General features: G+C 35.8%; 1 protein-coding gene across 1 annotated transcript in view; it reads left to right on the top strand.

The window, feature by feature from the left end:
- Window positions 1–25,862, top strand: part of LOC111512315 (alkaline phosphatase) — a 952,023-nt gene that overhangs the window by 866,086 nt on the left and 60,075 nt on the right. Inside the window, exon 8 of the mRNA XM_074178167.1 lies at window positions 25,065–25,259. Coding sequence (XP_074034268.1) covers window positions 25,065–25,259 — 195 coding nt within the window. The remainder of the gene's footprint in view (window positions 1–25,064; window positions 25,260–25,862) is intronic.

Raw genomic sequence — 25,862 nt, 5'->3', positions numbered from 1 at the left:
ACTTAGTTGAATACACTCACTTTGTAACTACAAGTAAAATGGAAATGTGAGTATTATATCACTGAAAAATTGGAGGTTGCTTATTGTTTTTTTTTTCGATTTCAGTTCCACCATTTGAAGATGTGGATGCAGTACGCAAGTCAAGATTGAGTCGATGTTGTAGATCTCAAATCATCGGTTCAACATTTGTCGTCTAAACTGAAGGTGTTGGGTGATGGAGCCGAACATGCAAGCAATTATGATATGAGTGTATGCTATGATGAAAAACAAATCGAATTATGCCTTCGTGATGCTGAGAACTGTTGGAGTGGTGCAGAAGTTTGTAACAAATTTTTGGATAATGAATTGGAATTGTGGCAACTTTTTAAGGTTATGATTGAACTGAACCTAAGAAGATTCCTGTATAGCCTCCAACCATACTTGCCAGAATGGATTATTCATCACTTTGAATTGAATGATGAAAATCGAGAGGAAATTGAAGATGGTCGCGAAAATGATGATTATGAGGAATAAGTTATTTTAGATAGTCTGTATGTTCCTGTAAATCATAAATAATGTCAAATAAAAAACTTTGTATTATTTTCATGTTTTATTTATTTAAATCTCATGAAATACAATAGAAAATGATTACCAAACAATAAATATGATATAAAATACAATACATGATACAAGTCAGTTACAAATAGAAAAAAAGATCATAAAACAGTACATGATAGAGTGAAAAAAAAGTGTCAATATCTGCTATGAACTGAACCATCCAATGCATTGTATGTTGAAACTGTATCATGCAAAATTAATGCATATACTTTGGTGTTGTCTGGGAACTTGGTCTTCCTCGTCTCAAACTCAATCTTCATATCAATAGTTGATGATTTTGTTGCATTCGGTTGATGGGAACAATCGATGACGAATAGTGGATTCTCTCTAAATTGTCCAATGTCTATCAGAGGTTCACTCATATCTTTATCATAATAACTTCGCTGGAAACTCTCAAAAGCATAATAAGCAGGAGCATCAAGTTTTTTATCGAAATTCAAATTCCAACGCTCAAATGGATAAACTTCAGAATTCAAGTATACTCGAATACTATTGATATCAGCAGTTGTGAATTTTGTAATATCCTGTGTTCTGTCTTCAGATGTGGTAGTACTTTGGAATGCGATGATGACAAAACGAGGAGTTTCCAATGCGTTAGTTGTTTTGATGGCCCATATGTCTGAAGAAGTCCCACGTAATGATGGTAGTTCATAGAGGTCCCACATACGATACGCCAACTTGATTTTGGCATTCAGACCGCTTTTGTTTATTCTACTCAAAAGTTTGAGCTTGTGTTTATCATCTGGTACAATATGTCTTATTTTCCATTCGATTTTATTCATTTCTAAATCAGCATCAACTTCACCTATATATGAGTTTTTGAATGATCGAGCGATAATCAGAATCAATTCCTGTTTGACATTCAAGATACTTTTGTTGTAATCTTCAGCAAAACCCATCAAATATTTCAGTGGTAGTTTTCCACTAAAAACATGACTGTTTGTATCCAAGATATCTTGCTTCAATTGTGAAAGTCCCCAACCAGATGTCAATAATGTGTTAGCATGAGATTGTCCAAATGATATCATGGTTTTCATTGAAGATGTTATCCCAGGTTTTCCAACAACAGCCACTTGTTCACCACCCATTTCATAACGAATTTCGTCAAAGAGAAATGCAATTGCATTATTCGAGAGATAGCATGTTTTCGCTACATCTTTGGGGGTGAATTTACCTTCTATGTAAATGAAGCTCTCGGCAATATCTAGTATAACATCTTGATTATTGATTGCAATTCTGATTTCATCCGAATTCGTGAATAACGGTGATCCATAGAACTTATATGTGTGCTCATGTAAACTTATGAGAGAATGATCGAGCACTGGTTCATTGAATATATTCAACTTTCCATTGTTTGTTTCGAGCACCATTGTTATTTTTTCACTTCCAATCCAGTCGATTTCAAAAATTTAAGATCACTCACAGACAGAGCGTTATGTGCTAACTGTTTAGCATACACTTGTGGAATGGGCTTCTTTTTATGCACACCTTTCTTTTGATAGTCAACTCGTTTGGGATTGTTCAATGCGATTTTGTCTATTATTAATGAAACCCATAACAACAGTTATTCGATTTTCTTCAATTCCAAAATAATGAAAATCTCTTCTTCACTTCTAAAACCGATAAGGTTATTTTTTCCATCCAAAATATGCACTGTAATGTTGTGAATCAATTGACGACCTTCTGGACTGACAGGCATATATATAATACTGTGTGGTTCTTTAGTAAGATTGTAGCCAGGTTCAACATCAATATCGAATGGGAAAAGAATGTGGGATTCTTCACCATTCATATATGAACCAGATATTATATTGCAATCTAAGCGGATAAGTCTCACAGTTGTAATGTTTATTGGTAATGATGATTCATGTATCTGATTTGGTGAAAATATTCCATGAGCGCACCCCATCATTTCTGCTATAGAATTTGGATGTGTCAGATCAATTTCATATTTGGATCGCATTTCACATTTGAATGTATTATTATTGGCGTGTAGATAGAAAATATCATCTGCAACGACATCATTTGGTTTTTTATCATGAAACAATCTGAACATGATATGTTTCTGTATGACGGCATTGATCTCTTCTATTTCATAAGCACCACATGGAATTTCAATTGTCAACTTTTGGGGTATCGATGAGTTGTCATTACTGATTCTAAAACTAACTAAGTTATTAGCTTCAGTTATATTATTGATTGTATTGCATCCATAGAATCCCAAAAGTCCTAATCCATAACGACTGCTCCTATCCAATTCAATTGGTGGAGAAAAATCCGGACTCAAGACACTTGTCCCGACAGCTTGTAGCTCGAACTTTCGTGACATGACTGATGAATATTTTGAAACACATTTCAATTTATTATTGTATACAGCAACAGCACATTTGAGACAATTTACACTTTTTGGAAGGTGTTGTATTGTAATAAGTATCATTTTTATTGATACCAATATTCACATCCTCTATATTACAAATACAACACATAGATTTTCGAGGTATAGGACCATCATTAACATCCGAATCTGAATTTTGATCGTGGTGGTGCTCATAACAATATCTATGTTTCATTATATCGATGTCATCTTGCAGATGCTTAGGCAACTTTTCCCAAACATATGCAATCTCATGTGCAACACATGCAAGTATCACTTCCATAGGCATATTTGCAAGCATCACTTTATCCATTTTTTTCAAGGTACCATATTTTGAAAACATTCTAAGTGAAAACCCCATTCCCTTGATAGCCTCCCGATCCAGTTTTGGTGTTGAATCCATTTTCATTTAGAAAATTATTTAGAGAGAAACTGCAAGCACAAGTGACCACAGAGAACCGTATTAAATTTCTGTTGTCGATCATAGTTATATTTGATTTTTACATTCGTACATTTTCGAAAGAATCGAGTCAATTCCAATGGTGGAGGTAGATCTCCAAAACTATCGAAATATGTGACTTCTTTCCCACATTTTTTATATGCCACTCAATGTGTTCCTGGTCCACTTATTCCATCTAAATTAACAATAGCTGTCTCGTTTTGTTTTGGACCTGAAGATGGTAATCTATCACGCATAAAAACACCACGGAAATGTGGAATTTTCATTTTTTGTGCATAATAACTGAGATCGAGATCAGTAAGAGGCCTCTGAGGTAGGGGTTCAATCAGTTTTTTGTTTTGTTTGTGGCTTTGTATGGTAAAAGTACACTGATCTTGGGAACAGGAATAATGCGTGGTGTGCGGATTTTCTTCTTTCCACCGGCAGCTTCAAGGTATTTACGTGCCGCCTGCAATGCCACAGTGATAGCTTTTTTGTTATTATTCGTCACAAATTGATTCCCACCAGCTTTCTTCAATACATTTCGCACTTTATGGACTATCCCAGCACCAAATGCAACTTTTTTAATTTTATTTTTCTTCGTTTGTTTCCTCTTACATTTTTTCTTATTAGTACTACAACCCATGCCCATATGTCTTTTCGCTCTCATAATGTTGGTGACAAGTAATGCAGCTGCTCTTTCCCCAATACTCGCGTCCTTCAATTTAACCCTATCCCAAGCGCTGTATTCTAGTTCTTTGTCGGCTAAATGTCTTGCTGCAAGATCGGATGGATGCTAAAAATATTGAATATCGTGTTTTTTGCATTCAATATCTAATTTATTGATTCCAGGATCGTTACGAGCTAAAGGTTGTTTCAATTTTGTACCCGGTCCACAGTATTGATAACCTCCGGGTAGATGTAATTCGAAAGGAAGTTTGTTTATTAAATCATTAACAAAACCACAACCTCTTTCAATTTTACAATCACTTTCAATACGTCCGTATCGTTTGATGGTACACATTGAAATGAATAAGCTAATAACATTTATATAGTCTCCAACCTCGGCACGATGCGCATTGTAAAACAGAAAGAAAAGTTTGCTGTAGATAATCTAGATGAGAAATTTGGGTGTGGATTGAATGGACAAAGAGTATTCAGACATGGTCCACTACTTCCATCATCAGTTCGAGGACTCATTATAGGACCTTCAAATTGTGGAAAGACGAATGCAATGATATCACTATTAACACATCCACAAGGACTGAGATTTAGAAATGGTATCTCTATTCGAAATCACTCAATCAACCTAAATATCAGTACTTGCGAAGTGTTTTGGAACCTATAAAAGGATTAGGTTTTTATACAATCAGCAATAATGCAGAAATAGTGGAACCCTCCGACGCTAAGCCTAATTCTGTTTTCATTTTCGTTGATGTGATATGTGAAAAGCAAGATATTATTAGATCATATTTCTGTATAGGACGTCATAAGGATGTTGATTGTTTTTATCTAGCACAGACATATTCACGGGTACCCAAACAGTTAGTGCGTGACAATACCAATTTCATTATAATGTTCAAACAAGATGAGACGAATTTACGTCACATTTATTCAGATCATGTTTCACCTGATGTAACATTCAAACAATTCCAATTGATCTGTGTTAAATGCTGGGAGGACCAATATGGATTTCTAGTCATTGATAAGGATAGAAAAATAGATGAAGGTAGAAATCGCAAAGGATTCGATAGTTTTATATACCCATGATCTTGTTTTTGAAACTTATTCGATCACTGAATATTGTAGAGGTCACTTCATCAGCGAATTAAGCTTTCATTTAAGAAAGGGTATTATGAATACAAAAAACGATTCTGAAAATAAAATCAATGAAATGAATTTGAAACGTCAACTAGTAGAGACAACAGAAGCTGTCAGGCAGAAATTCAACTCTATCAAGAATGATAATATTGAAAATCGTACGACACTTGAAAGATTGTATGAGCCCATAATGAGACCATTGAATATTTTATCATCAAACGCTACTTCTAAATCCCAGTGTTATCACCAAATCGTGGAACTGTTCAATCTACTTCAAATTATCCCATGAGTACTCCAATAGGAAGGAAATAATCTTTTGGTAGTGTATCATATGTGAATAGTGACACGAGCACACTTCAAGACGATATGAGAACAACTCTATTCGAAACACCATCATCGTCCCACATCGATTTCTCGGATCCTGACACCTCACCTGATATGAATGAAAGTGGTGAAGATGTTTTGATGAAACAATTGAATACTGTAAAATCTAGAAATCCAGCATATGATGGAACATTTGGCGTACGTATGGATCCTATTACACAAAAGCTGAAAATGGGAAGTCTAGTGGTGCATTTCAAAGATGGAAACATTTCATTTTGGGACGCTAATAAAGTGAAAAAATATGAATGCGCAGGTAGTCCAGAATTGTATGATATGATCTTTTTGAAGAATCCACAAGATGTTGATAATAAAGAAACTCGTCAAGTATATTCCAAAATATTGAAAATAACGAATGCTCCATATAAACAATATCATCTGAAGAATGGTTTCAAAAATACAAATTCTAAAAAATTTCGTGAAGTTATCAAACCTCTATTAGACTCACGACAATATCCAATAAGAAGTAGAAGTAAAATTGATGGAGCACTCAAACGAGTGAAAATGGAGAAAATATATAATTCTTAACCTGTGAATTATGTGTACTGGAATTCACCGAAAGAGTTAGTTGCTCGCCTACGACTATTGATAGCTTCAAAGTCAGCTGGACATACCGGACATGATAATGAAATAATTTCAATAATTGAAAAATTACGTGAAGAAGGTAAAATATATTAATATATATCTATAAGTAATGATCATTGTCACATCATCATTCAGTGCAGTAACATTATCACTTTTTTCCTCTTTAATCATATTGAAATAGGGTGACGAATGAAATAAGTGATATCAAACGACAAGCTGTTAATGAATTACATAGACCTGCAAGACGTAATTTTCGTAGAAGAATAACCATCATCAAAGGTTTTGCAGATCTATGGCAAATAGATCTAGCTGAACTACATCCTTATGCAAAAAGTAATAAAGGATACCGATATATACTTGTAGTAATTGATTGTTACTCAAAATATCTGTGGACTGTGCCAGTCAAAGATAAAACAGGTAGTACAATAACTAATGCAATGAAATATTTACCGAAGGAAGCCAAATTATCCCCCAAACATATACAAAGCGATAAAGGGAAATATTTTCTTAATAGAAGCTTCTCATCTCTCATGCGAGAATATAAAATCAATCATTATTCAACATTCAGCACAAAGAAGGCAGCTATAGCAGAAAGAGTGATTCGTACAATAAAGGCATGTCTGTACATGGAATTTTCGATGAGAGGTCACCACAAATGGCTTGATATTCTTCCAATTATAACTAGTAGATATAACAATAAAGTTCATTGTACAATAGGTATGGCACCCATCAATGTTGATTCAACAACAAAATTGAAATTCAAAGGTATCAATGGAATTGGAGGAAAACAAAGTAAACCCAAATTCCAATTGAATAATATTGCACGTATAAGCAAATACAAAAATATTTTTGAAAAGTCTTACACTGCGAATTTTACCACGGAGCTCTTCAAGATTGTTAAAATTAATAAAACCACCCCAACGACTTATAATCTTGAAGATATGAATGAACAACCGATTAGAGGATGTTTTTACGAAGAAGAGTTATTACGAACCGAGAATCCTGACGTATATCTGATTGAGAAGGTGTTGAAGAGAAGAAAAAATAAAGTATATGTAAAGTGGTTACGCCTTCCTGGCGAACAAAATTCTTGGATTGATGAATCAAATATGGTTTAAATGTATCTAATAGTGTATTTATGAATAAAGTAATATTAAAGTTCATTATTGTTTTCATTTCAATTATAAGTATGTGAATTGAAAAATATTGCAGCGGTAAACGTTGCCCCAGCCATTCGCAACGTTCTGTGTATACCAAACCAAATTAATTGTATACTCCATTCCCGCTTATATTTTTCAACTCACGATATTGAAAACACATTATCATTCCCAAAACTAATCGCCGTCACTTTGAAATGCAGTATCCAACTTTTTTTGCCAATTATCTCTTACTGATAATGCCGTCTCATAAAGCTTAGTCGACTCCTCAAGCTCAGCCTGAGCTTGCATTCTCGAACGTTGATGGAATTGATTATCTTCATCAATTTTCAAACGGAGTTCATCAGCATCTTTAGACATTCTAGCCAATTCAACCTTCGCTAATGCAATCTTGGCATCTAGTGCTTCAAGAGTTTCATTATTAGCATTAATAGCTCGCTCACTCTTTTCAAGTTCAGCAATAGTCATCTGTGCCTTTACAAGACGGCATTTTGCTTTCCTTTTCATTTCTCCAAACCGATGGAGTGGACTGAAAGAAGATAGCGGTTCAGCTCTCAAATCACTCTCCATTTCTTTAGGAGTACCTTTTGGCTTCCTCTTCGATCTGTCACTTTTCGTTGCGGGTTTTTTCTGTCGCACAACACTTTTGGATTCTTTCTTTTCTTTAAAGTCAGTGAAAATCGATGAAGATGCATTAGTAACCTTCCTCTTGATTGTTCTAGATTTCTTATCAACACCAAGAGGAATGGTAGATGAAGAGTGTTTGAGTGATGATAATTGCGAAACGATAGGATTTTCAATAATAATTTGCAAAGTTAAAGAAGTCGTTAATATCAAAATCATTTATCGAATCTTGACTCGATAAATGTAATACTGGAATATTTTCAAAACCAGTCTGATCGATATCAAAAAGTGGTGAACCATCTTCAGCAATCAATAGCGGCATAGAACTCATGATAATGATTATTAAGGTCTGAGGAATTGAGGAATGATATGTGATAGCAATAGAATGTGGATAGGGAAGGTGATGATGTTACTGAGACCTCACCATTTATAGAAGAAAATAAACTAGCGCATGCGCTCTTTCATCAACTGGCACATGCGCACATGCTCTGAACTATTCACGCATGTAACAATCTTAGTCATTTAAGAGGAAAACTTTGTGTTGCATGCATGTATTTTTAAATGTGAGAAAATATTACAAATAAACTCAAAATATATATACATATATATATATATATATATATATATATATATATATATATATATATATATATATATATATATATATATATATATATGAAATCTGAAGTTTTCACGGATAGGAATATGCTGAACTAGTTTTTCCGGGTATTTTATCCGTGTATGTGATATTATCTCTAATTTCACCAATATTAGAGATAATATCACATACACGGATCAAATACCCGGAAAAACCAGTTCAGCATATATATATATATATATATATATATATATATATATATATATATATATATATATATAAAATATATATATATATATATATATATATATATATATATATATATATATATATTTATCAATAATAGAGGACGATAACGATAATGAAAAATATTAATATGTCTCTGTGAATGTGGAACGTTCTTTGGCTCTATTCCTCAATATTTGTTGCTCATGCGTCAGACACCAACATAGAAAAAAATGAATTCTACTATTTGGGTAGAGTTGACCAACCTTCTCACACAGATCTCAAGTACTTCTACATGTATTGCATACATGATTCCAACAATTCATGGAATTTGTATCACAACGCAAACAACGTTGTAGTGGAGCTGGAACGGCAGCACAGGTACCACAAATATTTCTACAGATACCTATATTATTAAATATTATAGGTTCGGAACACTTCAGACACTGTAACTGTTGTTGACGATAATCCGATTTTGTTCGCTTCGGTGGATGAGAAGGAGGCGATAGTTGAATCCGCAACACGCAATCACTACACATACCAGTACATGGATTGATTGAATCCTTAGGTCTACTTATTTGACAAAAGTAGCACACAATAGCCCCTGCAATCATCATTGGGTAGAGACACACTTTTGGTTTTTCATTCCACTCTTTTGGAAACGGCATTTTACTAATTCAATGAGAAATATTAAGAGATGACTTACAGAAACTCTGAATGCTCTCTCCTATACCGACGATCTCTATTTATACAAATCAACATCATGTGAAAGGATAATGGGATAACTTCTCCTTCTCTTCCACTTTAAACGAGTCAGGTGGGAGTCGCACTACCTCCCCTACCTATATAAGTCGACTTGCAAACCTAGAGTTCATTCATTTACTCTGCATCTGTGAGAAAACTTTAAGATGAATACTCAAAAAATAGTTGCTGCATTAAACAGAATATCTGCTATTGATACTAATAATTGGATAGACGAGACAGATGAAGAGGATGTCAACATTCCGCTAGAGGAAGTGATATTTGAAGAAGGTGTTGGAGTTGAAGAAGGTGTTGGAGTCGATGAAGTGGAGATTGATCTTGAAGTCAATGAAGTTGAAATTGAGGCTGAGAGCGATGAAGATGAAGACGTGGTCGTTGAGCTATTCGTGGATGGTGAAGGCGAAGATAAAGGGGTTGTAGTAGATTCATCTGAAGGTGATAGCGCTTTGAGAATCGGTCAACGAATGCTCAACATCACCGATACCTTAGAAGATCCTGCCGATTTATATTGCGTGATGAATGCGCATGTGCAGATCGAAACGATTGATGACAGCATAAAAAAGTTATGTTGGTGCTGTTTCCGATTTTATTCAATAAGGAACAATAACGGTGGCTGGTATCAACACGTTAATATCCACGATACGGTCTCTATGATGGAGATGGGTCAATATTGGTGTGAGGCATGTGAAAGACCGCTTACGAATTTCACGAGAGTATCAGCTTGCGTAATATGCAATAATGTGAAACCTGTGGCAGAATAACCCTGGACCTATTGGTCAAAAAAAAACAACAGCCCTTTTCAGGGCTATATTATTCACACAAACAGTAGTTATTTGTATTAGTATTCATAGATTATATGACAAATGAATACTTTGACTAATAAAAAGTCTAAGTTGGAAATTTGTTAGTTTTTGAATATCTTTACATTATATGACAAATAAATTACTACTTTGACTGAAAAGTCGAAATTTGGAATTTGATAGTCATTGAATATCTATGCATATGATGAGTACTACTTTAAATGGAAGTTGAAGTTAGCATTTTGTCAATCATTGTATGCATATAATGATGATGAATACTTTTACATACATACATTTTGTTTGAGACTATAATGTTAACATAATGTTAACAATGGTATGAACTTGTTTCTGTTTGAAAGTATAATGATAGCTCTGAAAAGAGCTATTTTTTTATTGTTTCAGTCTTTAATTGTAGCCCTGAAAAGGGCTGTTTATTCATTAACCCATTCAATGATATGGACTAACGCTCCTCATCATCAGAAACAATAATTATGGTATCGTCATCTGAATCAGATGATATTCTAATGATATCATCCTCATAGTCATCTGAATCAGATGATATACTCATGATGTCGTCGTCGTCATAATCATCTGAATCAGATGATATACTAATCACATCATCCGCATAATCATCTAGATTGTTATCGTCAACAGCCATCTCAAACTCTGCATCTATGTCCTCCTGAATACCTTGTTCTACTCGATCTGCGAAATCATCAGGAAGATCATAGATTCGCTGCAGAAATTGAGCGAAGGTTGTACTCAAATGATCAGACGTTGAATCTATTTCATGTACTTGGATGGGTCCTGTACTCGACATTGTGGAAGAATGATATAGAACTGGGATTGATACTATATTTATATTGGAAGAAATAAAACGGAGGGGGTGAAGTGTAAATGTAGAACAGTGTTTGAGATTCGAAAACATTAAGAATGACGATCTTCATGAAACTCAGAGCGATTATCATGAGAAATTCTAAGTGATTATTATGTAAAAACTAATAAAAGAGAGGGAGGAAGACACTGCCCCAGCCTCGCAGTGCCTTGTGTACACCAACCAAAAAGTGTGTACTCCGTGGAAGGAAAGGAAAGGAAAGGAAAGGAAAGGAAAGGAAAGGAAAGGAAAGGAAAGGAAAGGAAAGGAAAGGAAAGGAAAGGAAAGGAAAGGAAAGGAAAGGAAAGGAAAGGAAAGGAAAGGAAAGGAAAGGAAAGGAAAGGAAAGGAAAGGAAAGGAAAGGAAAGGAAAGGAAAGGAAAGGAAAGGAAAGGAAAGGAAAGGAAAGGAAAGGAAAGGAAAGGAAAGGAAAGGAAAGGAAAGGAAAGGAAAGGAAAGGAAAGGAAAGGAAAGGAAAGGAAAGGAAAGGAAAGGAAAGGAAAGGAAAGGAAAGGAAAGGAAAGGAAAGGAAAGGAAAGGAAAGGAAAGGAAAGGAAAGGAAAGGAAAGGAAAGGAAAGGAAAGGAAAGGAAAGGAAAGGAAAGGAAAGGAAAGAAAGGAAAGGAAAGGAAAGGAAAGGGTGGGAGAAACAGGGAAACGATTACATATCGTCGTCGGAATTTAGGACAGCATCGTCATCAATTAGAATGGGAGATGGCGGAGGACTGTCCTCGATAAGGATTGGGGATGGTGGGAGTCTGATGTCGCCAGCGTCATCGTCGTCGTCATCGTCGTCGTCATCATCATCTGTGGTGTCTCCAGGCGGTGGGTCACCCCATTCGTCATCCCATTGGTTGGGATCCGGATAATCCCCGTCCGATAGGTCAGCTTCATCACTCCCAGTGACATGCTGAACCTGCACCCTGTAGTCATTATTCATGAATTCGAATGGAATGTCATGAGGTGCCGTTGTGGAGTCCACGAATCCTTCCTGTATAGATGCATGGTAAGGCATCTGAGGCTCCGGGACACTATAGGGCTCAGTAGTTGAATCAGGTTCCATCTCGATGCTAGCTGATCAACTGAATGTTTCATCAGATGATTCCTACTTTTATACTTTTGAGAGGGAGTGGGAGAGGAGTGGGGATTGAGTAGGGGTGAATTGCAAAGTGACATAAGACATATTCAATGAAAGAGATACTTGGATGGATAAAATACAGATGAAATATACTTGTCGATTTCATTCTGAAACATGTCTATTTTTTTTTATTTTAAAATTTTCTTCACATGAAATTATTTACAAGTGATTAGAGAACACCAAAATTGATGTGAGGTATTTGTCTAGAAGAACTTGGAATTGAAATAAAAAAAAATTGATAATAATATGAGGAAGTGAAGAAAAATGCTCCAACCATCGAATTGTTCAATGTGTACCAAACCAAAACAATGTACACCCTTAATTTCACTCTTTTTTTTCATTTTATTTTTATTTCCTAAAATTACAAACATAAACTTAAAACTATCCTAATTAAATATTCCTAACTAACCTAAAACTAATCTTACTACACTTACACTTAATCTATGGAAAAGTTTTTATGAAAGTCACTAACTTTTTATAAGTCTCTATCGAAGAGGTATCTGCTTCACACTTTTTCTCCAGAGATGCATACTTTCGATCTAGTTCGGCCATTTCTTTTCTAATTCCCTCCGTCGATTAACAATTTCAGCCATTTCGCGCTTCCTGTTGACCAACGCGGCCTCACTAGATCGAGAAGCATGTTCTGCTTCCTTACATCTCTGTAGAAACTGCTCAACATTTCACTAACCTCTCCGATAGGCTGTCGCACTTGTGGCACCAACACTTCAGGATTCGCTGCCGGTGTTGCCAGCATCGGCGAAAGCGGCACCACCGACGGGGTGAATACGATGGGAGCCTCCTCCGATGGGGACAATACGACTGGTGGCTCCTCTGGAGAAGGCGCACTGGGTTGTTCCACTACTGCTGCGGGTGGTGTGGAGGGCTTTAAGCTCTTACGAGCGGTCGACCAACTACCTGCATAAGGATTAGTCTTATTGCAAGTAGCTCGGTACTTAGGAATAGGACCAAGCCTCGCTGCAGGTCGTTGGCAAACCTTCTTCACAGCCCTGACTTCCTCCTCCTCCTCGAATAAATCAGGGCTGATAGATCTGCACCTAACTCGCGAAGTGGTTGCCTGGTCACTGGTCAACGGCTCCGAAGTGGCTGCCTTCTCCTGGGCACTGGACACCGGCATGATGGATGCCACAGCATTATTCATCTCCTGGGTATTCGTTTCCATTCTGAAAATAAAAAATAATACAAAGTTAGTTGATATAAAAAAATAACATTGTTAACTTACTCAAAATTCAAGTTGGTCACTGGAAGGTACTGCGCTATACTGGAGTGGACTGCTCTCGATGAGATGACTTGTCGTACTGAATGTTGTGGAATGGTCTCCGGAGGGTATCGACATCAATGCGCGAGTGGTGGGAAAATGGTGGGAGCGCGCACGCGCGTTGAGGGTAGGGGTGTGCATGCGCAAGTGTTGGGAGTTGGAGCCGGGGCGGGGCTTCGGGAAGGGGGCGGGGCTTAGGAAAGGGGCGGGGCCTAAGCCCCACCTTTCCTAAGGAAGGTGAGCGGACTCTCTGAAAAGTGGGTGTCGACGGGGGGGGGCTAACGGGCCACGCCCACCACCTAGGCCCCGTCCGCCTGGGCGGCCCCTGGTAGGCGGGACCTCTGGCCTCTAGTAAACGCGCGCTTTGTGCGCGCGCGGAATGCTTTCACCATTCATTCCCAACGTAACATCTAACCGAACACCTAACCTAACGTATGTGTGAACCTACCTTAGCCTAACCTAACACCTAACCTAACGTATGTATGAACCTACCTTAGCCTAACCTAACCTAACGTATGTGTGAAGCTAACCTACCGTAAATAATAACCTAACCTAACCTAACACCTAACCTAACGTATGTATGACCCTAACCTACAGTATGTATTAACCTAACCTAACCTAATCTAACCTAACCTAACCTATCGTGAGTATTAACCTAATCTAACCTAACCTAACACCTAACCTAACGTTTGTATGACGCTAACTTACAGTATGTATTAACCTAACCTAACCCAACGCGGGAGTAAATTCACCATGTTGGTTCAATTAATACGTCATCTGTTGGTTTTGGTTCTATTATTCTAACATTTGGATCAATGTCTAGTCCTGGATATCCCAGTCCACCTGATGGCCTGACTTTATGGCTTTTCTCCAAAACTTCAACTCTCTCTTCCAATACATCATACTTTTTTATTGTAGTCGCTGTTATGTTTGACATAGCATCAATTTTTTTATTTGTAGACGCTGTTATGTCAGACATTTTTATGTCTACATCATTTGTAAGTTTGTCAAATTTACGAGTGAAAGTTATCCGAGCCTCTGCAATTTTATCGTCAAATGCTTGACGGGCATCGCGAGCAATATTGCCTATTGTGGATTGTATTGCAGTTTGTATGGCTAGAAGTATAACCTCCTTTGTTCCGTTAATTTTCCCCTCAAGATATGATACAGTTACACATTACCACCCCATTTTCTTTTTCTGCCAAATTTATCGATTGTTTTAGACATTGTGCACCCACGATGATCCTTTTCAAACTGATATTCTTTTCATTTACATTATACTATATATTGCAGTAATTGATTAGGAAAATAGAAATAATACAAATAAAATTTTAATCATTTTATATTCATTACAGTAATACATATACATACATACACAATACATTAATATCACATTACTTCTGTCATATATTATTAATTATAAATGGCTACATAAATATCAATATTGAATTTTCCGGTTTTGAAGATATTGAATGATATTTCAATCATTGATCTCGGCAGATAATAAATTAATTAATTGATCCAATGGAGTCTCCTGAGATTGTGATTGTTGAATAATATTGGTTATCCAACGAATGTTATCATTTGGATCGTTTTGATAAAATTCAATATCATTATGACCCCAAGGAAGAGTGTGGGTAGTATTCGGAATGATAAATCGTTTATCGTCATGGTATGATAATGCAACTTTATTCTTCAATTCAGTGTACATATCATGCAACACGCTTCTAAACGAATTCATCTTTCTAAATATCATACCACCATGTTCAACGATTTTTTGATAATCTTCACATGTCAATTCATTCTTTATAACTGATCGTTTAACCCCTTTGGCTTTTTAAAATTCACCATCAACGGATTTCACGTTATACGCTTTACACCTGTACCATAAAAGCTCATGATTGGATTATTCGGAAATTCATCTTTGAAGTTACCCAAGATTGAACTTGTTACTGGAATATTGAATTGGTTAACTATACTGTAATTGGATGTATCAAACCTACTTATGTTACTTTTCATGAATTCATAAAAATTTTCTGTATTTACTTTAAAATGAGTGAGTCGGTATCTGTGTACAGTAAAGAGACATTTTCACCAAAGTGTTGTTTGATGCATCCATAGAAAAAGTCGTACATGACTGTTTTTGATAATTCTAATATAGAAAATCCCAAATATAATGGTTTATCATAATGGACTTTAACTTTACCCAATTGAATGGCAACGAAATTTTCTGTGAAAATTGAACAATTTTTGAAATTTGGTCTGGATATGAGAGTGCTGGCACCTATATTTTTCTTTATATTTTCCCAATGCGTAACAAGTCTAACATCAATTCTGTTATCTACATTCTCCAATGTCTTTCCATATACCGCATTATTCATTAGTTTATAGAAATCTTCAACAGATTTGTTGTTAGACTATTACGCATTTCAGTATTGAGATCTATATAGGGTTTCATCCAACGTGGTTGCTTGAATTTCAATACTCTATGTGTATTCATTACAATCGAACCATTTCTGATGGCTTGCTGTAGATTTCTATAATGAACAATATATTTTTTTTTATCATTCAAATTTGGAATTAATTTGGGAATTTTCGATTGTGTACGAGGTGGTATTAATTTTTCAACTAAAAATGGAAGATCAGAATGTTCTTCATGCAACTCTTGTGGATAATGAATGTCCACTTCAAACACATACCCATACGGACTATCAGAACTCACATTTATCACATCAAGGTTAAGAATTTCATTAGGTGTCAACCATGTAAATTCACTTGTTGGTAGAGGTTGTGACATGCTATGACCGTATAGATTCGTTGCATCTAAATATGTAATGAATGTGGATTATAATTGGTGAAAATTTATTATTTGCTATATGTTTCCTCTCACTACACTGACTAATTCCACCTCGTATACCTTTTTGAAAAAAGTGAATCATATCAATGTCAATTAGTAATTCCAATTCAATATTCATATACTCCAACAAAGCATCCCAAGATAATCCAGGTGCAGTGTAATAATGTGCTGGATCTAAATTATAAATCTCCAAACTTGTGGTGCGAAAGTTTTCAAAAATATCACATAATAGCAATACATCCGACTTCAAATATAAATCAGAGTATCCACCCAAACTCTGACACTCTAATAAATTCCACACATTTCTAGCCCTATCATAATCATTTTCTGATATGTGTTCACAAATGAGTTTCTCATGCAACTGATTTTTTGTTGGAAGTGATGCATAATTCAATTTGTCAATGTCATCAACGAAGCTATATGGAAATACACCTTTCTGCCTCATCAAATTGAATTTCCCAATTTGTGGGAAATGTTTATGCATCTCCAAACATTGATCAGAGGTCAAGTTAGCACCCAACTTCTCCAACGAATTAGTCATAAATTTATAACTATCAATAAATCTCATTTTGAGATATTTCTTATTAACCTTACCATCTTTATCGATATAGGTGTGTGTGAAGAGATGCTTAGTGAAAGATATGTATTCCTCTTTTGTTTGTGGAATGACATCAACTTTCTCTTTATTCCTATACAATTCTTTTATGTATAAATGTCAATCATAGCCGCTTAAATTGTGGAAAATAATAGATATAAAGTTAGGGATTTTGAAATTCAAATTACATTTGGAATGAGCGGCATGTGATCTTTTCTTTCCTGTAACATGACAATGATCTCTAACTTTGACTTCACCATCAATAAATGGTTTATTACATATACCACAAGTTCCGGCTGCAGCAAATTGTTCCTCTTCTTCGAGGGTTTGTGCATCCATTGGTATAGGGTATCTGAGATGATTTTCATATAACTTTTTCAAATCATCTTCAATGCTACTCACAAATTTCTGAGCTGCATCTACACCCCTATATGTAACAAATTTTGACAAATCATCATTATATGAGCACTTTATCAAATAAGCAAATGAATATGGAGCATGTTTGAATGTTTTAATCGTGTATGAACTTTCAGGATTTGGCTCATTCAAATGAATCGGTTTAAGCACTGATTCAAAATCAGCATACACTACAAATGGCACCCTCATTTGTCTCTCAAAGTTTTCAAACATTAGTTTATTTTCCGCAACCATTCTACCATATTTATTGATCTTCAAATTAGTAGTTGGTGTTGTGGTACTAATGTGATTACAATCATACATATTATGACGTGAAAGCAATCTCTCATCAGAAAAATATATCAAACATCCGTCACAAAAATATTTTTTCTGTCTATGAGCTGATAGTTGATTAGAAACTAATCTTGAAAGATCTTTGATCCAACAATAGTGACCATTACCGGAGTCATCAGTTATAAGCAACAAATTGACATGTCTCCGGAGTCTTCTCTGTGAGTATCGCAATGGACCAATCACTTCATACTTCATTTTACCCTTCTCAAATGTACTCTCTAAACCGTAAACATTAATTGAAATATCATTCCTATCTTCGAATCTTTCAATACTTTTATTATTAACTTTAACCGGAAAATCCATACCTGTGACATCTAAAACAGTGGAAAAATGTGGATATGACGTATGACTGAATGCGATAACAGATGTCGATATACGAACAGGCAGTGGTCGTTGCGCTCTCGTAGAGGGTGGACGTTAGGCAGACGGTCCTCGGCTGCCGTGGTGTCACCATCGATAGCGGGGCTAGAGCGATGCGTTACGTCACAACCTTCATCGCTTCGGGAGAGGTGAGGGCAAACCGATGAATACGCATTACTCTGCTACACGTCGTGGAGTGAACATGTCGGTCTCTAGCCGTTGAACGGTTATTGCTGTGACGTCACTCCACTACTAACTTGGTGCCCTCACACCGATGGAGCATTTATTACTTGGAGGATCTTCGAAGTATGCAGACGTATGTTTGTACATAGACAAACAAGCACATGATGAAACCCTGTACCGTGCATTCTCTTACACACACACACACACACACACACACACACACACACACACACACACACACACACACACACACACACACACACACACACATACACACACAAAATCTCATATGAAAAAAAAATCTGAACGATCCATGCACCAGACACTTCAAGGTCACAACGCCTTGACTTCACTGCACAACAAAAAAAGTAAATAACACGTAATATTGGTGAGGGGAGGATTAGAACCGGGAAAAAATTTCTGAACGATCCATACACCACACCCTTCAAGGTCACATCACCTTGACTCCACCAAACAACAACCAATAAAAAAGCAATTAATACGTCATAGTGGTGGGGGGAGGCCGAGAATCAGCTATATACATCTACTCACGTTTTCTCACATCACTGGAAGTAGTATCTACATCTCTAACATTGCCATTTTCAGAATATTTATGATGCTACTATCCGTTTGACTGCATTAGTCGAGTCGTTTGGATTTTACGACCGTTCCAGTGAACTTTGAACAATTTTCCAGGAACTTCAAGTTGCCGAATATTTCATATTAATCCTCAGAGAGTAGGTTGATAGAGTATGAAAGAACCAGTTTCACATAATTTTTTAACGATGTGCGTTCAGGCAATCAAGGTCAATGAAATCAACAGTAGATTTTATGGAGTCGATTGAATCTTGAACCATACAATCTGTTTGTGTTGAGCCACGTAAAATCTCTCCGGTTCCACCATGAGATTTTCAATATCGATCCAACTCAAAACGCAATATTTTGCCAAATTTCAATTGAAAGCTCGAGTCAATTTATCAACTGAATCATATTAGTAATGAAAATAATTTTCCAAAGACATGTTATATTCACTCTTTCAATAATAATTTATTAGAAAAACTTTATTTGAAAATACAAAATTCTACTTGAACGATAAAAATGGCTTTACTCGTACAAAGACACAACCATGATGAAAGTTCGTTTGACCTTGCAGGTTCTAATTAAAATTTGTGGAGAGCGGTGTCAGCAGGATACGATAGAAATCAGTAGTATTAAATTCTGCTGGCACTGCTAACTCAAAATTTTAGAAGTCGTTATCTCGATAACCTAATACCGGTCAGATCATCTTGCTGACCTCATCAAAGAAAAGCAAAATTTTTTCACTGAAATTATTGGTTAGCTCGACGTTTTCTTCGACAGGGTCTTCTGGGTTTCTCCTGGGGACGAATCTTGCCTGGGTTCCAGGTACTATTCTTGTTCTTTGCGGTATCGGTGGGTTGTCTTTATTCGAAGAGGTCGAAATCACCTCTTGCGACCTCGTCGTAATTATTTCTTGCGACGGCACTTGCAGAAAATTTACAGAATCATCAAAGCGATGATGAGTGTGATTGTAAGGTTCGTAAACCAAGAAATATGTTTGTTCACTACGGTTCGTCGATTAGTTTATCCAATTCATCTAAGTACTGGTTCAACTTGTGTTTGGCGATATTGGGATCACCGATTTCATTCTGGTATCGTTCAAAGAAGTATTTGGAGTGAATCCTCGTATTTCCAATGCAAGCATTGCATTCAGGCTGAAGTATCAGAAGAGAATTGAATTCAATGATTTTCGTAAGAAAATGCAATTCATGGTGACTGGTACATGATTGGATATTGATATTAGCCACAGGGTTTGAGAAATCATTTGAACGTTGTAATCTTTTACGTGGATAACTGTTGATTTCAGTTTTTGGGTAGTTTCAAAATTTGTTTGAGGAGCTGGGCTTCCCAAATAACGTTGCTGTCTATCGGATATGAAAGCACTTCTACACAATTTTCAGGATATGAATAATCACTTTACAATTGTCTAAATTTTGAAAAGAAATGTACAATTCTGATTCGTCGTCTCGCGCAATGAATTTTCAATATGTTGATAATATATGGTAGGGGAGTCCCGTTCAAGCAACCAAGATTGCTATTGGATACAATGAAAAGTTGTATATATTTCAGGCTCTACAGGGGAAATATTCAAAACTCATACTACTTTGTTATCTGTTCGATATTCTTGCAATTACAAACGGTCTAATTTACCGCTATACTGACGTATAGCGGTGAATTATGTTTTTCTTTGGTTACTATGCAATGTGCCACTTCTCTCATCACTTTGATATGTTCAAAACGGAAGATTTCTCACGCAGTGAGAAATATCCGCCATTACAGTGAGAAATCATTTCTCACTGTTATCACGATAACCCAAGTCAGTCATGAATTGTTACATGTCAGATTGATATGATACGTCATCCATGTTGACAACGCTACGCCGACGATTCGCGTGCAATATCTAAGTAGCCCATTGTCGGCGTTTCGATAACAACGAAACCGAAGCACTGCATAATTATTGCTGTTAATTTAACTAACAAAGATAGTTTTATTGTTGATTGTTATGGTATAAACAGTTCAGATTTATTAAATATTAAATATAATGGAATACGAAGATTCAGAGTTAGAAAATACACCTAAAGAAATTGTTCAGAAAGCAATATATGTTTGCAAAAATTTTCTACCTAGCAAATCAAGAGGAAAATATGAAATTGATTACAGAAACTTTATGGACTGGAAAATGAAAGCCAAGGTAAATTCTTGTTCCGAAAATATCTTGCTAGTTTCTTTTGAAGAGTTTTCAAGGAGATTGAAATCATCAACATTATGGTGTCAGTACTCGATGCTGAGGAGTACCTCAATTATTAAAAACTGTATTTATATATCAAAATACGTAAAACTACGTGCTCCAAAACAGTCAAAAACATTAAATTCTGAAGAAATCCTATAAGTTTTGAAAGATGCACCTGGTGAAAAGTATTTGCTGATGAAGGTATGAATTGAAAATTTTTGAATTATTATCGAAAAATGAATGTTTGGTTTTGATTCCAGGCTGCTTTAGCTATTGAACTTACAGGGGCATGCCGTTGTGATGAACTCCGGAAATTAAAAATTGATGACATGGAAGATCTCAATTCGGACCTTTTAATAAAATCACCCGATTGACAGTAGAATTCTACCAAATTTACTGAAAATATGTGAAACTTTGACCTTACACAAATGAAACATTTTTTTTTCAATTATAAAAATATCAAATGTACGAAACAGCCTGTGGGGATAAATAAATTTGGCACCATAGCAAAAGAAATTGCAAAATGTTTGCAATTACCGAACCCTGAATTATATACTGGCCATTGTTTCCGAAGGTCATCTCGGACTATTTTAGTTAATGCAGGGGAGGATCTTTCAACTTCAAAACGCCATGGGGATTGAAAATCCAGCAATGTTGCTGAATCTTATATTGGCAACTCGGTAGCTAACAGAATGAAAATTTCAAAAAGTATAGTAGAATCCATTCAGCCTCCAGCGTCATTAGAACCTGAACACAACAATGCTGTGGAAGCTTCGACCGCAGCTAATATTTCAATTACCGAAAACATGTTGAAACAAAATGACCTACCAGGAATTACTTCACAAAATTGTTCAAATACAAGTATTATTATATATGTATTTTAAATCTCAATACTTGAAAACAACGCAACCGTAGAAAAAGTACAGTGTACAATGCGTGAGAAAATGACATATTTCTCACTCGCTTGATTTGGAACAAACTTCTGCGCTCGTGAGAAATATGTCGTTTTTGTCACTTGTTGTACAATATACTATTGTTCAACGTTTGTGATATTTCCTGAAGTGAGTGAAGCTAATCCTAATCCCTCTGTTGATGTTATGAATTACCCATTTTCATTGAGCTTATATGATTGCATTGATAATATGGGCAATGAAAGTTTGAAGAAATATATAGCTTTCTATAAGTGATCAGCATATTTCTAGACTTTTCTTTTGGGCTTCGTGAAATACCATATTGTCCGATATGTTCATTAGCGATTTTTCTTTTATATCTCGTTTGAGAGTCTGTTCATCAACTTGTAATTTTTCAATAGTTGAATTGCAGTATTTGATCACCGACTTACTTACAGATCAATAGATTTTCGATTTGATGTACGCCTTGACTTGATTTATTGATACAATTCGTGGAATATTCTTCATCAGCTGCGTCAATGCTTTCGGTTATCGCTTTTAAAAAGTTCCTACACCATTTATCAGACCACGTTTTGTTCTTTTTCCTAATTTTTCTGTGTCCGTAAACATTTTTCTAGGCTCATCTCTGTCGAGAAAATAAGTGAGGTTTTGTATGATCTCATCGTTGTTGCCTAGAGCAGGGTTTCTCAAAGAGGGGTACGCGTACCTCTGGGGGTACGCCATCGAGTTATAGGGGTAAGCGTTGAAGTTCACGTAATGGCGGCGGCTAAGCTTCCTGGTACGTGCGAGTAAATCAGTCGCTGCGCTCGCTAGCAAATCGCATGCGGCTGCCAATCATGGTTCGCGTGCGGCGGGGTTCGCTTCACCATGCTTGTATAGGTACGTTAATTGACACACACGCTGTCAAAGCAAGAAAAACGTTCGGTGCAGACGTTGAGTTAACGAATGCTTTTGAACGAAAACCGGTCGTTTTTGTCTCATTCGTCATTCTGACAACAAGTGTGACAAGTTCTTTGAGGTATTGATTGGGGGTTTCGACTGATTGTTTGTTGAGAGCGTGTTTAATTGGGTCCTTGTTTTTTCGATGTTCGAAATAGGATAGTCACATTTTCTCCTACTTCCAATATGGGCTTCAAGTAGACCTGCCGGATTGGAGGCACGGATTAATTGATTCATTCGCGGTTCTAGTCCTGTTGAGAGCGAATTCAAAGCCATTGTTTCCCTTTGTGCGGATTGCGTCTTTAAAATGAAAATTTTATAAAAAATTTTATTTCAGGATGAATTCCAAGATTCCTGCTGCTCTACCTTTGAGTTTGTTTATGAGATGAATCACCAATAGATCCCGTTGGTCAGCTGTAGACATGCAACATGCACAATCACAAGCATTCAAGAACGTATTCAAAAATATTTGGTCACCTTCAAATTCTGACACTATTGAAAATATTTCAGATGATTTATATGGTTCGATTGCATCTGGTTCTGGTTGATTTTGAGTCATTTTGATTTTATCTTTTTGGTGTCAAACTTCGAATGACCGAACAGTAGGTATTAATATTTACAATAATTAATCGGTACGATTAATTATTGTAAATAATTGTTTTAAGTTTGACGATAGTCGTGTCACGAAGTGTTCTGGTGATGCATTTAATTTATTGGAGCCTCTGGAGACCCCCTTCATTTTGTTTCATAAGAGAGAGGACATTGTTAGATCAAGATCTTCAGATGATGTGGTGCTGCAGGATTTTCCGGGTTTTCCTGCAGCTAAAAAAACAAATGCGCCACTGGAATCAATGAAGTCGCCCCGGAGCGTCAATTGATTTTTATTGTTGTTTTTATTTTATTTTTATCGTTGTTTTAATAATATGTTTTCAATTATATCGGTACGATTATTGATTTCACGAAAAATTGAAAAAGATGGTGGAATCAATTGTAAAATATATTGCAAAATGAATCGGGACTATTCAATATTGACTTAAAATAATCAACTCTTCATTTCAATTCGTCATATTCTCGAAGTCGTGCAGCCAGCGGCTTCACCAGGTGTTTCTCCGCTGCTTCCTCAAGTGATGACTTGTTGGTGTTCTTGGTTCATTTTCTAATAAGGAATTAAAATCCGACGCTACTAGTTAGACTTTCCTTGTTCTAACAACGTTGTCAGATCCAACAGTGACTGCGCCAATTGTTATATTCACTCTTTCAATGACTTGTTTGAATAAAGTTTTTTTTGAAAGAGTGAATATGTAACAATGTTATGTCATGTTTTTATTGTGATTTATTTTCAGTAATAACATACCATTATTGTGCGATAAGAAACATTTCTTATACATATTGGTAGTGTGAAACTCATCTCAATTAAAATTATTCCAACAATAACTAAGGGCTTTCCAATTCAGACGACATTTTTTAAAATTGTTTCTTTATTTTAATTTCTTTGATTTGTATTCCAAGAGGTGAGTCTTCCAAGACTCACCCACATATCTTTTTATTAAAATTCGGGAACACTGTTACCAAAGAGAAATCTTTTTCTGTTTTTTCAACTTTTCTGGACATTACTTTGATTTTCGATGGTGAACATGAACGTCAACATAAAAGTTTGAGAAAAACCATAATTCATCCTCTGCATTTTTGATCTAGAAAAATAGTATTTATATACTTTTCCTTGATTTCTATTCACTCAGAGATTTTTCTTGTCGTGAATTCAAAAATATTTTCCGCTAATAAAATCTATCGTTATAATTATAATATTCTCTTGTATAGTTAAACTGTTCTGTTCAGAAATTGTTGCAAAAAAGTTCTCATTATATATATCTTACAGAAAACTGTGAACGACCCAATTCAGAATAATTAAGTTTTGCAATTTTCTATCCCAATTTAAATTTTGTCACCCTCGCATATTTTGAAAGAAAATCCGATTGGACCGTCATCTGAAGTACTTTATATCTTGTTTCAGGGGGTCGCATCGACCATGCTCATCACTACAACAATGCTTATCGGGCTCTCGACGAAACGTTGGCCATGGAAACAGCACTTCTGGCTGCGTTGGCTTTAGTTAATCCTACCGAAACGTTGATTGTCGTTACGTCGGACCATTCCCACGTTTTGACGATGGGTGGCCAAGCCACCCCCAGGGGTCATCCAATTCTTGGTGAGTTGAGATACTGACGCAATTTATCAAAGGAATCATTTGTGAAAGGTAGAAGATAAAATTTCATTACAAAACCGGCGAAACACCAGCAGGGTCCATTAGATGTTGGATTATACAAGGGTTATAACTGAGAAATGGCAATTCAGTTCTCACCATGGAAAAATCAGATATTGAGTGGATGTAATCTGCATACCATGTGCATGAAAGAATATAAAGTATCTACGAACTCAATCATATTTTCTGTTAAGTGTATGTATCATCAATACAACTCTATAAACATCATAAATAGAGAGTAGGATGGTAGAGTGTGGTGTTTTTTCTAATATTGTGGTTACTACATGTTTCATCAATCTGTCTATGTTTGTTTGAAGGTGGTTGACAATGTTTCGTGGTGCATTTCATTAGTTCAAACTCCTATTGTCTACTATGCTTTATATTGATTTGAAATCATTGAAAGAATCTGGATAGGATTAAAAAGATTAGCTGAAAAATAACAATTATATCAGGCAAAGAAACTGGAATAACAATGAAATAAAATACAAGCAACAATAAAAAAATAAAAAAATAGTACTATTGATACGAGATGAAAATAAAAAAAAAATA

Source organism: Leptinotarsa decemlineata, unplaced genomic scaffold (assembly GCF_025532065.1).
Source record: "Leptinotarsa decemlineata unplaced genomic scaffold, Ldec_3_MD MMD2_tig00003557_RagTag_RagTag, whole genome shotgun sequence".
Lineage (NCBI taxonomy): Eukaryota > Metazoa > Arthropoda > Insecta > Coleoptera > Chrysomelidae > Leptinotarsa > Leptinotarsa decemlineata.
The sequence above is the reverse complement of the archived record's forward strand: the minus strand, read 5'-3'. Positions and strand labels throughout refer to the sequence as shown.